The sequence below is a fragment of the Microtus oregoni genome, unplaced genomic scaffold (assembly GCF_018167655.1).
Source record: "Microtus oregoni isolate MIOR12 unplaced genomic scaffold, Mior012 000004F_ref0000308, whole genome shotgun sequence".
NCBI lineage: Eukaryota > Metazoa > Chordata > Mammalia > Rodentia > Cricetidae > Microtus > Microtus oregoni.
This window is the reverse complement of record NW_024543063.1, coordinates 28,277,252-28,292,887: the sequence shown is the minus strand read 5'-3', so window position 1 is coordinate 28,292,887 and position 15,636 is coordinate 28,277,252. Positions and strand designations below refer to the sequence as shown.

The 15,636-nt window shown below is 47.7% G+C and overlaps 1 protein-coding gene across 1 annotated transcript in view; it reads right to left on the bottom strand.

Annotated features, from left to right (window-relative positions):
* Positions 1-15,636, bottom strand: part of Pcnx2 (pecanex 2) — a 123,428-nt gene that overhangs the window by 31,434 nt on the left and 76,358 nt on the right. The window contains exons 20-22 of the mRNA XM_041650116.1: positions 12,049-12,190; positions 9,416-9,593; positions 3,337-3,445 (exon numbers count right to left, since the gene is read on the bottom strand). Coding sequence (XP_041506050.1) covers positions 3,337-3,445; positions 9,416-9,593; positions 12,049-12,190 — 429 coding nt within the window. The remainder of the gene's footprint in view (positions 1-3,336; positions 3,446-9,415; positions 9,594-12,048; positions 12,191-15,636) is intronic.

Sequence of the window (15,636 nt, the reverse complement as noted above, 5' to 3'; positions counted from 1 at the left end):
TAAGTGATGTCATGAAAGGGCCAGTCTTAGGGAAGAGATGAATGGGATATTCTAAAACTGGTCATCAAATATGCATCTTGAGTGTCTCTATTTTGCGTGTGTGTGTGTGCGCGCGCGTGCATACTTGGATGCATTTTCATGTAAAGGCCAGAGCTCACTCTTGACTGGCTTTCCTCAGACACAGCCACTTTATTTTTGGAGACAGGGTCTCCCATTGACCTGAAGCTCACCAAGGAGGCTGCTAAGTCGACTGACTAGTGATTTCCCGGAATCTTCCTGCCTCCACGGCCTCTCTGTCATGGAGATTACAAGCGCCCATCAACACATTCAGCCTTGGTTTGAGTTCTAAGAGTCTAACTCAGGTCCTCCTGCTTGCAAGGAGAACACTCTACGGAATGAGTTCCTAGCCCTCATGTCTCCATGACATAAGAGAAGGCATCTACAAATGGTAGCACTTGGCTTTAAGCCATGCTGGCTAATTTGATTCCCTGGGGATTTACTGAGTCATCAACACGGGTTCGGGCATGAACCCAACAGACAGGCACCCAAGCCATAAAGCCACAAGGAATCACTGGGACCCACGCTTACCTATTGAGTACAGATATTGACAGGAAGCCCTACCAGTCATGAAAGGCTGGGGATTTGAGCGTCCCACTTTAAACTGCCACAGTGGTTCCTCACCATGCACTTGTATTTCATTGAAAATTTTCATTTAAGAAACATGCTTGAAATTCCAGGTGAGAAACCTCAGAAATACATTAGAAATAAGAAGTCCCCCTATCTTTGTTTAAAGGACTCTGTTTAGGGAAACAAAGTGGCTTGCAGTTAAAGGGCGGCACAAACATTTTTTTTCCCTCTTTGTTTATTCTGCCAAATCACCTTGAAAGGATTTAGAAATATCAACGTAGGTCTAAGAACAGGAATATACCATGCTGTGCACAAGTGATCGTCAGTTTCACTCTCCCAGCGATGGACCCTGCAAGCTACAATAGCGACCTTTCTACAGGCTGTGCCCATGGTTACAATAGAGGCACAAGGATTAGGGGATTAACCAACAACTTTTAAAAATTGGATTTAAGGCTCACTCCATGAGATTGAATTCGTATCTCATACTATTACTGTGGCCAAGAACATGGTACTAAATAGACCATAGGTCCTACTGGAATTATCCTGCTAAATGAACACAGCACCATAACCTACTCCTAGTGACATATTGTTCTACCCATAGATCAGCATGACTCCCATGCACCATTAGAGAAGCTTCTCCTTGCAGGAGATGGCAATTACCAGGCAGACACACAATTGGACAATGTGCAGAGAGAGAGAATTTGGAGTGCACAGCCTTGAGTGGGATGTCTTTGCTACACCCTCTCCTCAAGCCTCGGAATCTATGTGGAAGAAGGGGCAGAAAGATTCTAAGAGCCAGAGGTGGCAGTTGGTTTAAAAGACATTTTAATGAATTTTTAAAAATTTAAAAATCTAGAATATGTTATTGCTTCGTGATGATCACAAGTATGTTTCTGTCCCGGTCCCCAGATTGAATAAGAAATTTCCTGTGAGGAATTCATGGGAACCCAGCTCCCAGCCCCATTCAAGGCAGCAAACAGCACCCAGAGTGCTTTGCTGGAGTTTAGTTCCTTCACCCGAGGGTGTCAACACAACTGTGGTTCCTGTGCCCACCTCTACTAGTTGGTTTTCCTGTCAGGTTGACACACCCTAGCATCACCTGGGAAGAGAGACTATGGAGGAATTGTTTAGATCAGGCTGTCCCGTGGGCATGTCTGAGAGGGACTGTCTCGGTCATTCACTGAGGTGGGAAGACCTCCTCCAAATATGGGTGACACCACGTCATGGGCTGGGTGGTGTAAAGGAAGCGGAGCACGTGAGAGCCAGCAGGCAAGGATACGTTCCTTTCTCACCGCCCTTAGCTGCGGGTGCAATGAACTAGCTGCGTTTCCGCCTTGACTTCCCTCCGTGACAATTCCACTGGAACCCGGAACCTAAGCCAAATAAACCCTTCCCTCCCTCAGTTGCTTTTGGTAAGAGTGTTTGCTGTCGTGACAGAGCCGCCCCTGAATCTGACCTTGAAGTTGTGCAGAGCCCAGGGATCTACCTATGCATCTTATAGGTTCCTTCCAGGATTCTGACAGCAGTGGCTCTGAGCCTTGTGACCACAGTCATGGGTACAAAAAATACTAAATCGCTAGAATCAGTGGCACACGAAAGCTTGAGGGACAGAATTTTAGGCTGACATCAAACCTCTCTCTTCAAGTGTATTCTGGTGTTTTCTTTGTTGGTTTTGCTGTAGTTTTGATGAAGTCTGGCAATGTAACCTGACCAGCCTGGACTATGTAGATCTGACCTACCTGAAGTTTGTAGACAATCCTCCTGCCTCTTCTTCCTGAATGCTAGGATTACTGGTGTGTGTCACCATGAATGACTTTTAAAAATCAACTTTCATGTCTCTCTGCATATGGCATAAAATTTAGTTATCTGTGTCAATGCAATCATTAGAAATGGCATCTCCAACTTGCTTTGAACTGAATTAAATCGATTTAAAGCTAATTATCATTATGGAAACACATTAAAAATGTACAGAAACCAGTTCTGCCTAGCAACCACAAAATAAAACCATGATTAATTTTGTAGTCTCTGGAAGCATTTAGGGGTAATTCTACTTGTATCTAATTCTAGATTTCTTAGTATTGATGAAGTAGATACAATAACTATATTATGTCAAAATATAATAAAGAAAATATTGAATTCATTAACCTTATCTATAACATTTAAGGGTAAATAGATGTGTACGAGTTTGCATACGACAACCCAATTATTTAATCAGTTATTTTCATATAAAAGGCCAACTCTCTGACTGTATACCTGGAGTCGGGAAATGGGAGCCTCAGAAAAAAGTAAGAGTTCGGCTAACAAAGTAACATAACATGGTGGGTACAGACACTTGTCTCCAGCTGGATGACCCAAGTTCTGTTCCCGGGATCCACGTGTCAGAAGGGGCGAACCAATTTCTACAAATTGTTCTCTGACCTTCACAGTTGTGCTATGGAACATGCCTCCCTCTAAATAAAGAAATGTTTTGTTTTTTTTTTAAATGACCGCTGAGCATGCATTGAGGAGCAGGCAGAGTCTAGAATGACCCAGTGTCTTTTAAGGTTAAGTGGCCTGGAGGGGACCCAGAGTGCCCGACACCCCCACCCCCCTCGTTAAAATGTAACCAGGCAGGTGTTACAGTGTTGTTACTCCTGGTCAGTGGATAGCCCCAGCCTGTAAAATGCAAACCTCCACCTGCCGAGCGGTGAGAGCAAGCAGAAAGGATATGAGGGATGGCGAAGAGCTGGGCAAACACGTGAAAGGAAGAACCCCAGGCCATCTGCCAAGGGGCCACGTAGGCCAGGACAAACTGCAGCTTGTGTAGCAGGTCCCCGAGCTGAAAGCGAAGAGAGAAAGGTTAGATTGGTCACCACATCAAGGCCATTTAAAGGACATTGGTTTTGGGGTACGGTCCATGAGATCACTGCTGGCTTCCACCTCCCAGCATCATCTGTCCAGCAGGCGGTGTGAAACAGTGTTTGATGTGGATGCTCCCCAGAGGCCACAGGTCAAGCAGAGAGGCTTGTCCGGCTCATCTCAGCAGATCCACACACTGGCTCAGAGTCTGCCTTTCTCAGAGCGATGATCATAGCTCAGTCTAATTACTTAAATTGTTTTTGTGTGTATATGTCTGTGATTGCTTGATGCAGGGAGGGGGCATGGATGCCACGTTACGTATGTGGAGGTCAGAGGACAATTTTGTGGCGTCTCTTCTCTCTTTTGCTTTTCCACGAGATCCAGAACTTGGGGTCATCAGGCCCATATAGCAATTGCCTTTACCCGCCGAGCCACCTCACCAGCCCAATATCCCATCTGTTAGAGGCACAGGAAGCCCAGTCTCCCTGACCTGTATTGTCCCAGACTCTGTGAGAGTGACAAGATGCTCTAACCAGTTTCCATCCTTGGCCTCCTTCTGGGGTAGAGAATTCCCTTTAAGTTGGGATTTCCTTTCCCCCACCATTAACCCAACCAGACAAGCTCAGGTTCCCTGCAACAGACGGACACCCCAGGACTGCAAACCCACCTGCCCCCCACCCCCCACTGTAGGTCACTCTTGGTGTAACTGTTAAGAGTCTGTCCGTGGCTCATGTCTAGGCGAAAACTGCAAGCATGAACAAGACTTGTTTAAGTGATACACCCCCTTCCCCCTAAAGGACTGGGCGATGAAGAATTCCTCTGTCTGTGTTCCCCTGGTGGCTGTGTCCTGGGAGGCTCTCCAGACACCTTCCCAGGAAGCCAGGATGTAGGTCAGGCCCAGCCATGCCGTCAGACAGACGGCCCCAGGGAGGGCAGGCACATCTGCAAGCACAAAGCCCTTGCAGGTCCAACACAGCGGTGTTGTGATTAAATGAATCTATTACAATTATTTTTTGCTTGGTACAGCAGTTTGTATTTACGCAGAAGCAAAAGCAGTAATCAGACGTCGGAGGATTCCAAACCCAGCAGTTTCTCGCTCTAATTGCGCCCAGGTCCCAGCTATCTCCATTCTTCCCTACGTCTCCCCACGTCTCCATTCCCTCATGAATATCATCAAGGGCGTGGTGCCAGGGTATCATAGGATGCTAAATAGGAGACTCGGGAGTGGGGGTTTAGCTTGGCTGTGTTCTGTCTCTGGAGAAGAGGGGCACCTGGCCGTCAGCTCTTTTTAGATCTTTCACCACCTTTTCATGGTTCTCTAAGAAAAAGGCTGTGTGTGCAGGACCGTGTAGGTTTAATACTATGGGCTGGAGTGTTCTACACAAGCATGTCAAGTCCCTATGTCCTCCATCAAGAATGGACAGGGCCATGTGGAGAGTGGGAGAAACAGAGACAATGTATTAAGAAAAAAAGGCAGAAGCACAGCACATGAGCCAGCGGCCCGGGGCCTTGGAGGGTGACCTGTAAGATGTGAACTGTTCTCCACATGCTTCTATACATTGGCCTTGTGGGGGCAGGTCTCTAGTCTGGCTCATTTGGTATGTTGTGGGCGTGTGTGTACATGCATGCATGCATGTGTGTGTACATGTGTGAAGTGTGTGTGTGTGTGTGTGTGTGTGTGTATGTGTATAGGCCAGAAGACAATCTTGAGTATCATTTCTCAGGTACTGTTTACCATTTTGTTTCTGTTTTGAGACAAGGCCTTTCACAGGCCTAGAACTCAACAAGTGAGCTATGCTGTCTGGCCACTGAGCCCCAGAGATGCCTCAGTTTTCTCCACTCTGGGATTACAAGCACACACATCCTGCCCAATTTATCTATGTTGCCCTGGGGAACAGCTCAGAACCTAGTGCTTAGACAGCAAGCTCCAGCTAAAGAACCATCTCTCTGGACCCTCATTCCCCGCCACAATCTCCTGCCACAGGAGTGCATTCTGCCCAGACCCCAGCTCTGACTCTGCCCTTCTGCATCTGTAAAAACAAAACAAATCAGGGTCTCAGTGTCTACTTGAAACAACAGGCCCTGTCTCCCCAGATTACCCACATGGCTCCCCCACAGGTCACTGTCAGCTATGCACAGGTCACCAGGGTTTCTACTCTCTTTGGTCCCTTTCCTGTTCTGCTCCTCCCTTCTGCCACCCTGGTTCAAGCTCCTATCATGAACCACACAGCTTATTTCCAACAGAGACACTGAGGAATGCCTGCAGCCCCAGGACTCCAGAGGATGAGGGTCAAAAACAGAGTTCAAGGACAGCCTGAGCTACATAAGGGGACACACACACACAGGCACATGCACACACACAGATACACACAGAGACACACACACAGGCACACACAGAGGCATGCACATAGGCACACACACAGGCACACACACACAGGCACATGCACACACACACAGGTACATGCACACACACAAAGGCACACAGACAGATACACACAGAGACACACATAGGCACATGCACACACACACAGGCACATGCACACACACAGGTACATGCACACACACAAAGGCACACAGACAGATACACACAGAGACACACACACAGGCACACACAGAGGCATGCACATAGGCACACACACAGGCACACACACATAGGCACATGGACACACACACACAGGCACATGCACACACACAGGCACATGCACACACACAGGCACATGCACACACACACACAGGTACATGCATACACACACAGGCACATGCACACACACAGATACACACAGAGACACACACAAAGGCACACAGACAGATACACACAGAGACACACACACAGGCACACACAGAGGCACGCACATAGGCACACACACATAGGCACATGCACACACAGGCACATGCCCCAACCTATATTCCTGAACCTTTCGAAGCTTCTGGAAGCTTCCGTGGACTCCACTTGCCTGACCCCCTTCTTCCTCAAAGCTCCAGTCAGCACTTGCATTCCCACTCACGAAGGCTAGCTGGGCACCACTTCCATGTGCTTTCTGGAAGCTTCCATGCAATGACCTCCTTACTCACGAGCCTCCTGTCCCAGGCTTACCTGGGGTCACCACAGAATACAGGCTTAGCTTGAGAGGCTGCCCTTGAATCTAGTTCTCCCATCTGCAGTCAGGAGACCGTCCCACGACTCACTATTCTCCTGCCTCAGTTTCCTCATCTGTAAACTGACGGGCACAGGCCGATCAAGCTGTGATATGAGCCAAATGCTCTGGGTGGTGCCTGGCCCACACAGAGTCCCAGGGCTAGGCTGTCCACCACACTATGGACAGATGGCCCCAGGACAGTGCTTGGCAATCATAGCAATTTTCCTGATTTTTGTGTGTGGTTTGTGTGTGCATGCGCACACATGTGTGGTGCCCAGAGGCCAAGTGTCATGTGTCTTCCTCAAATGTTCAATATCTTATTTTTTTGAGCTAGGGTCTCTCAGGGAACCTGGTGCTAGCTGACGTGGTTAGGCTGTCTGGTCGGTGAGTACTAGACTCTTCCCCTCCACCCGATGATGACTGCAATTGCCGGAGCACGCCGTCATTCCTAGGTTCCGGGGACCTGAACTTGGACTCTCATGCCGGGGCGGCAAGTGCTTTACCAACTGAGCCACCTTCCCAGTCCAGTAGCTGATTTCGGAACAAAGTTTTTTTTTTTTGAATAAACTATTTTCTAAAATCCCAAACTCTTTAAAAAAGTAATTCATTTTAAATACAGGATTGTCCACCCAGATGCATGAAGTACAAGAAAATGCCATTTAGAGATGGCTGCAGAGACCTTGAACATGAACCGTGGTCCTCCACAACAAGGCTGCACGTTGTGGCTTGGTAGCAATTATTAAAGCAGTATCACCACGAGACAGCCTCACCATTAATTTTACTTTCCTGAGTGGCAAAAGCACCCATGTTGAACTAATGGTCTGCAGAATTTCATGTTCAGTGTGCTATGGGATGGCAGGGTTTTCTCAGGTCATGCAACCACATCCTTTTGCAAAACTTATTCAAGACAAAATGGTTTTTATAAAAGTCCCAGGGCTGATGGGATGGTATGCAAGGATCTCTGACATCTTTGCTCTGCTTATAATGAGACAGTCCTAGCCACCCAGTGTCCTCCACACACAGCTTACTGTGGTTCCAGATCGGGATGGACCAGAAAGCTCCCAGAGAATTGCGAGAGTTTTATGTAGCCAAGGACGACCTTAAATTTTTCATCATCCTGCCTCTATCTCCTGAGTGCTAGGATTGCAGCCCTGTGCCACCATGCTTGATTTAAGTGACAATCCTTAAATGTTCCTTCGATTAGAAGAAAAAGGAAAGTTCCTAGTTTGGTTCTGTCTGAAATCACATGTATTTTGATCAAAAGGATCCATAGGAGGTGTAGTTGTCTAGTGTTTGTGAAGCTCTGGGTTCCAGCCCCAACACTACACAAAGTGAGTGTGGTGGTGCACACCTCTAACACCAGCATCCGAGTGGAAGACACAGAAAGAGTATGGGCACAAGGCCGTTCTGATCAGGTTTTGCCAACTTCACACAGACCTTCACCTACCTATCAGCTGAGGAGCTGTCTTTACCAGAATGGCAGGTCTATAGGGAGTTTTCTTAATTCGTGACTGATGTAGGAGGGCCCAGCTCACTGTGAGCAGTGTCGCCCCCAGCAGGGAGACCTAGACTGGGGAAAGTCATCAGGCAATAGTCCTCCGTGGTGTCTGCTTTAGTTCCTGCCTTTGGCTTCCTTTGATGACAGGCTGTAAGAGGTAAGATGCAGCAAACCCATTCTCCCCAGGTTTTATCACAGCAATAGGGAAACTAGACTAGAAATTGGTACCAGGAATGGGGTTTTGCTGTGTTGGACCTCATCGTGCGGCTTTTGTGTCTTGGACTATTTTATACAAGGAAGATGGATGATTTTGGAGCTTTGGTCTGGAAAGACACTGAATGCTCATAGCTTAAAGACCTGTTGTGGGAGCTTGGAAGATAATTCTGAGAGACATGCAGTCAGTGGAGGACTGGCTTGTGAGTGTCAGAAACTGAGAGCCTATCAACAACTTTATCAGGGCCATTAATGTGATAATTTCAATAAAAATCTATGTTTTCTGGTTATCTGGGGCTGAAGAATCAGCTGTGGTTAACAAGAGACCAGCAGTAATGAAATGAAACCTTTGCTTTATTGGGACAATTGATGCTGGTCACCTGGATCCGAAGAATCAGTTGTGGTTAAGAAGAGACCAGTTATTACTGAGGTAAAATCTGGAAAGTATTTGCTCAGGGTCAGCATAGAGAAGCTGTGGTCTAGAGAGGGTCAGGGATGAATCTCCAGCTAAAAGTCAAATGGCAAGATCTAAGAGTCATCTCCCATGTGGTATGGGCTTTGAAGTCATAAGGGAGTCAAGGAGAGCAGCTAAGACTCAGAACTGTGAGAGGCTGCTAGTGAGGGTACAGCCTCAGGTACAGTAGAGATTCCAGGATTAAAGGGTTCATTGAAGGAAGCTAAGGCTTAGCAACTCCTCCCCCTCCTAAAGGAGGAGGCCACTAGAGCCCCCCTTGAAGTTCTAGCTACCACCTCTGTCTCAGCTGCATGTAGACTGGGCAAGTATTGGTATACATAGGAGGAGAAGATTTAGTGGGAGCTGTGGACTTTGCAAGGCTATAGCTGCTTGTGCATTTGACACACCATATTTGGGATTTTCCTGGGGGTGTAACTGTCTGCGTGTCTCCCAAGCTTGGGTAAATAACCCCAATAAGCTCTTTGCTCATCACGCTGGCCGTCAATGGGATTCTGTCTTTGGTCTGTCTGGACCTTCCTTCCATTCTAGCGAGAAGGCATTTCTCTAAACCTCCATGGGAAAAGTAGGGTTAACATGAGACACGGCCTTTCCATCAATAAAAATGAAGAAAACGAGCAAGGAACTTGCCTTGGTGGATACAATGGACACCATGAAGAAATCCAGGAGGAAGCTCTCAGAAATGTCTTTGTAGTCAAAGTGGAAAAAGATGACTGTGAAACCCAAGTTAGCAAACTGGTGAACCGGGTTACAGAACGCGGTCCTCAGTAGCTTCATGCCAGCGGTGATCATCAAAAAAATGTCCCAGCTGTGTGGGTAGAAGAGGATGGGTCAGTGGCGTCATGCGATGTGTTACACTAAGGTCCCTTGAGGTCTGACTGTGCAACACACCTCATGCAGGCTCATGAGTGTTAAGTTGGGAGCTTAATGCCAGCCCCTGGCATCCATCCCAGCCCCCTGGTCTAGGAATTGCATTGGTCTGGACTTGAAATTCCAGCATGTCAGGTCCTGACCCCTCACGGGGGAAGGTCAGGACCACTCCCACAGGGTATTTAAGTGAGCTCCCAGAGGAGGAACAGGTGGTTCCAGGTTTGCATCAGCTCCCCACTTTTCTGTCTCCCCGCCATGCGCTCGGCCACCTGAGAACGCTGTATTTAATAAAACAATGGGCATTTTAATTCGGTTTAATATGACCTAATTGGATTTCTTTGCATCGGTGGAGCCTCCCATTTTAAGATTCTTTCCTAATATAATGGAGGTCCCACGGAGATTTGAACTCGTATCGCTGGATTCAGAGTTCTTAGGGTAAGTTTTAATGGAGACTTGGTCTGAACTGACTCCCTGGTATCGCCTCCTTGCCAATGTCTGTCCTGGTTAGTTTTGTCAATCGATACAGCCTAGAGTCATCTGAGAAGAGAAGCTCAAGCCTTGTTCAACTCAGCCTGTGAATATCTGTAGGGGATTGTCTTCATTGTTAATGGATGGAGGAGGGCCAGGTCCTCCACATGTGGCACCAGGCAGGTGGCCCGTGGCTGTATGAATAAGCTAGCTAAGCCTGAACCTGGGAGAGAATCAGCAAGCCGCGTTCCTCCAATGGTTTCTGCATTCAGCTCTAGTAGAATACAGTTCAAGAATGGAGTTGTACAAGGGGAATTCTGAGTGTTTGCGAGAAACTCCACAGAAACAAAACAAGAGTCTTGTGAGCTCAGTTTCTTCAAAAACACCGACTTGTTCCTTAGAATGTGTCTCCTAGGAGACACAAGTGAGTTTGCTTCAGCTGTTGTCATTCGTGACTCTAGGAAAAAGCATGTTTTTGCCACGTGCGGCTTGTTCTTATGATTGTATCCTTCGCTCCGATGACTCTCCTTAACCCTTGGAGTATAAACTGTCTAGTGCTCTGAATGAAGCTGGCTATTGCATGAGACTTTAGTCTGCCTCATGTTCAGGCTCTGCTTTCCCAGGTTCACGGCGCCAACTAGAACAGCAAACAAAACTCCTCCCTCGGTGACAGAGCTGGAAGTGTAAGCCTCTTAGTCCTCTCCTCCTCTGAGCAGCTTTTGGTTAGTGTTTTCTTACAACAGCAGAAAGGACACTAGGGCACTGTCCCTCAAAAGCTGTGGTCACGGGTCCTTGTTCTCTGCAGTCACGGAGCACCTTCAGGGTGTATGTGAGGCCACGGACGCCATGGGAGAGTGCGTGTGCTCTGTCCCAGCCAGGGTCTACTCCCGTGCGCCTTGTCTAGGCAAGAGCCCACGTTATGCTTCAAACACAGAGGGAAATGCAGAGATTTAATAAAGCATTTCTACATCCCACCTCCAGGGCTTCTCGTGTTTGCTGCTCTAGAGACCAACAGCTTTCTGATCACCTTTAAGAGCCAATTCCCTGGCTGGGCAGTGGTGGCACATGCCTTTAATCCCGGCACTTGGGAGGCAGACGTAGGCAGATCTTTGAGAGTTTGAGACCAGCCTGGTCTACAAGAGCTAGTTCTAGAACAGGCTCCAAAGCTACACAGAGAAACCCTGTCTCGAAAACAAACAAACAAACAAAAGACAACACAAAAAGTCAATTCCCTAAATTTTTTCTGTCATGGCATCAACTGAGCAGCTGACCAAGGCAGACCAGTGAGAAACCTTCCCTCCGAGGATCTGCTTTTCTTCACCTCCCCCACCATAACACGGTATTTGGCCAGCGCCTCTCATCCTCGCCAGCGCCTCTCACCTTCTGTTAGAACAACAGACCTGCAAATTACCAAGTGGAGTTCCATTTGTAAATTCAGAAGGAATTGTTTGTCTACGAAACTAATGATTTAATTTTCCACGGCTCATGCTTTGCAAGAACATGGACACCTTGATGAGGCCGCTCTTGATAAATGCAGAGAGCGGTGACAGGGTCGCCTCCCCCCTCCCCAAAGCATGCTACTTGCTAAACGAAAATGATACGAAGCAATTTGCGAAGCTTGAAGCGCAGCGGTGAAGACTCCGGGATTTCCGATTCACGCTGAGCTCCTGTCACCTGAGGAGCATCATCGGCTCTTCTGCAGGGAGATGCTCAGACCCCCCGATGTTTATCCTCTGCACCGCCATGGGGCGTCCCTGGCACCGCACAGTAACTGCTTACTCAGTGCAAAAAACGGCCATGGTTCCCTTCATGAGGCCACTATATATGGTGTGGGACACTGGCTTTTGCTGTCTGTTTAGAGGAAACGTACTTGGTTCTGAAAATGTAACCCCCATTAGTTTGACAATAAACTGCCAACCACTTACTGGGTCCCGAGTCTCCTGTAGTTGCTTATGGAGAAGGCATCAAGAGTGAGGGCGTTCAGGACGATGGCCGGGTACAAGAGATACTTTTCAAAACACTGAAGCCACACGTAGAGTCTCTCAAACCACATCAGATGGGCAATATCTGAGAGAGACACAAGATCCACTGTGAGGCTCTTCTCACACACAAACCGCAAGAGCTCTCCCCATTCAGCAGGGCTGGGGTGGGTGTCCGGTGCCAGGCACTGTGTGCCGAGTCTCCTGATGGGCTGCTGCTCGCAGCTCGGATTCGGCCCAGTCCACAGGTGATAGCACACAGGTCGGCACCCCTGTTCTCAAGACAAGTTTTGGAGATTTAGGGACAATGAAATGCAGCCGTGGGTCACCAGGTCCCCTTCCTCCCACTCCTGCTTGTCTTCACTGTGTTTTACATCTTCGGACACGAAATCCTTTCTCGCTACAGCAAATGTTCTTCGAGTAAGGCTTATAAATGTCAAACCTCTCTTTATGTTTTTAATCAGATAAGGACAATGATCTTTATCTGGGGAAGGTAAAGAATTACAAAGAAAAGCAAAAGATATGTCAGACTCCATTAAAACAGGGAAAAGTCAGAGAGAATCTAGTTCAAAAAGGAGGGTGGACGCAGAGGTAAAAGTGTCCCCTCCTCTCCCTTCTTCTTCCTTCCTTCCCCTCCCTTCCATTTCCTTTCCTCTCCTTCCTGGGTTTTCTCTCTTGAAAGATCAGTTGCTTAGTCTCTTTCTGCATAAAATTGAGTTTTTCTTCTGATTTCTCTATCTATAAAGAATCAGCAGTGTCGGATTGAGACACCACATCAAAAGCAACTCTTTCAACCAGTTTCAGAAAACATGTTAGCGTACTATCAACATTTGCCACCGATTCAGAGAAACATGACAACCTAAAAGTAAAGGGACAGACATCCAAGCCATGTCACCCGCAGTGCGTCAGAGGAAAGGATGGGTGCCAAGGCTGGGGAGAGCCGGGAGCCATCTGGTCGGGGGAAGGGTGCATGTGTGGCAGATTTTCAAAAGCTTGTCATGTTTGCTTTTAAAAATGATATTTTCCAGTGTGTAGCAACAAGAGCGATTGGAGACGGGGAGCGGAGAAGGTGGGAATCCTCCCATCGTGTTGACAGGGCCTTACTGCAGAACATGATGAGAAACGCAGGATGTTCACGGGCTCCAGTTACTCACCCGAGGAACAGAAAGCAGCAGATTTCAATGAAAACATAACCAGCAGTTGGCTCCAAATTCACTTCCTGTGATTTGCCAAATCTGTAAGAGTGGAATGACTTGTTCATCAAGCCAGCAACCGTCTGAGCTTTGTGTGAGCATGTCTGCTTGTGTGTGCTGGTCTGTGTCTATGTAGCTTGTCTAACTGTCTGTCTATCTATGTGCATGTCTGTGTATTTATCTGTTTGTGTTTGTGCCTGTCTGTGTGTGTGTGCCTGTTTGTATGTGTTTGTGTCTGTGTGTGTCTATGTTTGTGTGTCTATGTGTGTGTGTCTGTTCGTATGTGTTTGTGTCTGTGTGTGTCTATGTTTGTGTGTCTATGTGTGTGTGCCTGTTTGTATGTGTTTGTGTCTGTGTGTGTCTATGTTTGTGTGTCTATGTGTGTGTGCCTGTTTGTATGTGTTTGTGTCTGTGTGTGTCTATGTGTCTACTTATATGGCTGTGTTTTTGTGTTGCCCACGTGTCTGTCAGAGAGTCTACACACGTGTCTGTGTATAAGAATAAAAACACAGTCCCACTGCCACTCTGAGCCATGTGTTTGTGATCTTAGAGTTTTGGGGAGACTCGGGCGTTAAAGCTTATTATGGTTTGGGTGTGGAATGTCCCCACAGGCTCACATGTTCGTACACTTGGCCCTTAGCTGGTGGTGCCATTCTGGGAGGTTGTTTTGGAGTGTGATAGTTAAGCAGAAACAATCACTGTGGGCTCGGCCTTGAGGGTGATGCCCACTTCCAGGTTAGCCAGAGCTCTTTTCTTTTGTCTTGAGCTGCAGCGATGTCATGATCCTAATGCCAGTTCCTGTACCACAGAGCAAGCATCTGAGCTGTTCCAGTCTCTCCATTCTCCCCACCATAGTGGACAACAATCCTCTTAAACCATGGGCCCAGGTGAATTGACCCTAGCCAAAAAAAAAAAAAGCTCTTGCTAAGCATTTGGTCACAGAGAGCAGAAAAGCAACTGCCAAGATTCCTTCCTATTGCCTGACTCTGCAAGAGGAAGCATGTGCCCCAAAAGGTCAGGCCATCCAGTTGAGGATGTGGATGACTGGGGCCTGGATCCTTCAGACACGCTGACCCTGTCATCAGGCAGAAGTGTTGCGCCCTGTTAAATATCCCATATTATGCTGATTGAACGACAGTTTAAAATTCTCACGATTGTAGAGAGCCAGAAGGTCACGTGTCCACAGCCAAATTCTCTTGGGTTATCTTTAGCCCCCTAAGCAGCCATTTATTGCCCACGTCTGGTTGGACCTGGCATTCTTATGGCTAGCAGGTAGAAATCCCTTCTCACGGCTCAGCGGGAAAAGCATGCGATGTGCTATTGCGAAAACTGAAGTCTGGATCTGTGAACCAACATAAGAAGCCAGCAGGCAAGGTAGCCAGCCACAGGGTAGAGACAGGATCCCCGGGGCACCTGGCTAGCTAGTCTAACTGCTCAGCAAGCCTTGGGTTCAGTTGAGAGACCCCACCTCATTAATAAAACCAAAAATGCTCAAGAAAGACGCCAGGTGTCGACTTTGGGCCTCCGCGTGCATTCGTACCCATGAGTGCTCGCACCTGTGAGCATGCCGACCCTCACACCAACAGCACACACAAAAGGAGCGTACAAACACTGTATTCAACAACCCGAAGGTTAAAAACATCAACAGACAGCATCTGAGACCTAGAGCTGTGATCGTCCACCTCACTTTAACCCGAGTCGTGATGTTTTCATCCAACACAGTCTTTAAAGTTCCTTGGCTTACAACTTTGTTTTTAACCGCAAAATCTTCATGAACATGTTAGCATAGGAGAATACGGAATTTGGGGTAACCTAAGTCTGTGTTCCCGGGCCATGGTCACTCACTTGTATTTTGGTTCCAGAATGAGATCTCTTCTCTTTGAAGTGAGAGTTGGTGGGTTTGTGTTTATGAGACAGGGTCTTACTCTGCAGCCCTGGCTGGCCCAGAACTCTCTATGCAGTTCAGGCTGACCTTGAACTCAAAGAGATCAGTCTGCCTCTGCCTCCTGAGTGCTGAGATTAAAGCCTGAGCCATCAAGTTTCACTGACTATGTTTATGTAATATGTTTACTATTATTCTATAGAACCTTAGACATACGCACAACCAGCCAGAGGAGGAGGGAGAGGGGGGAAGAAAGAAGTGGGGGAGAGAGAGAACACAGGAAGAGGGGAGAACGAAGAGAAACTGACTGAGGCTGAGTGAGAACCCAGGGTGAACCCGAGAATTCAGCTCTCTCTGCCACGAGACTGCTACAAGGGCCGTGAACCTGACAGAGGTGACAGGTGATGCCTGCCACTAGAAGATTCTGACTCTGTCCACGAAGAGCCCCGAGGACAGAGC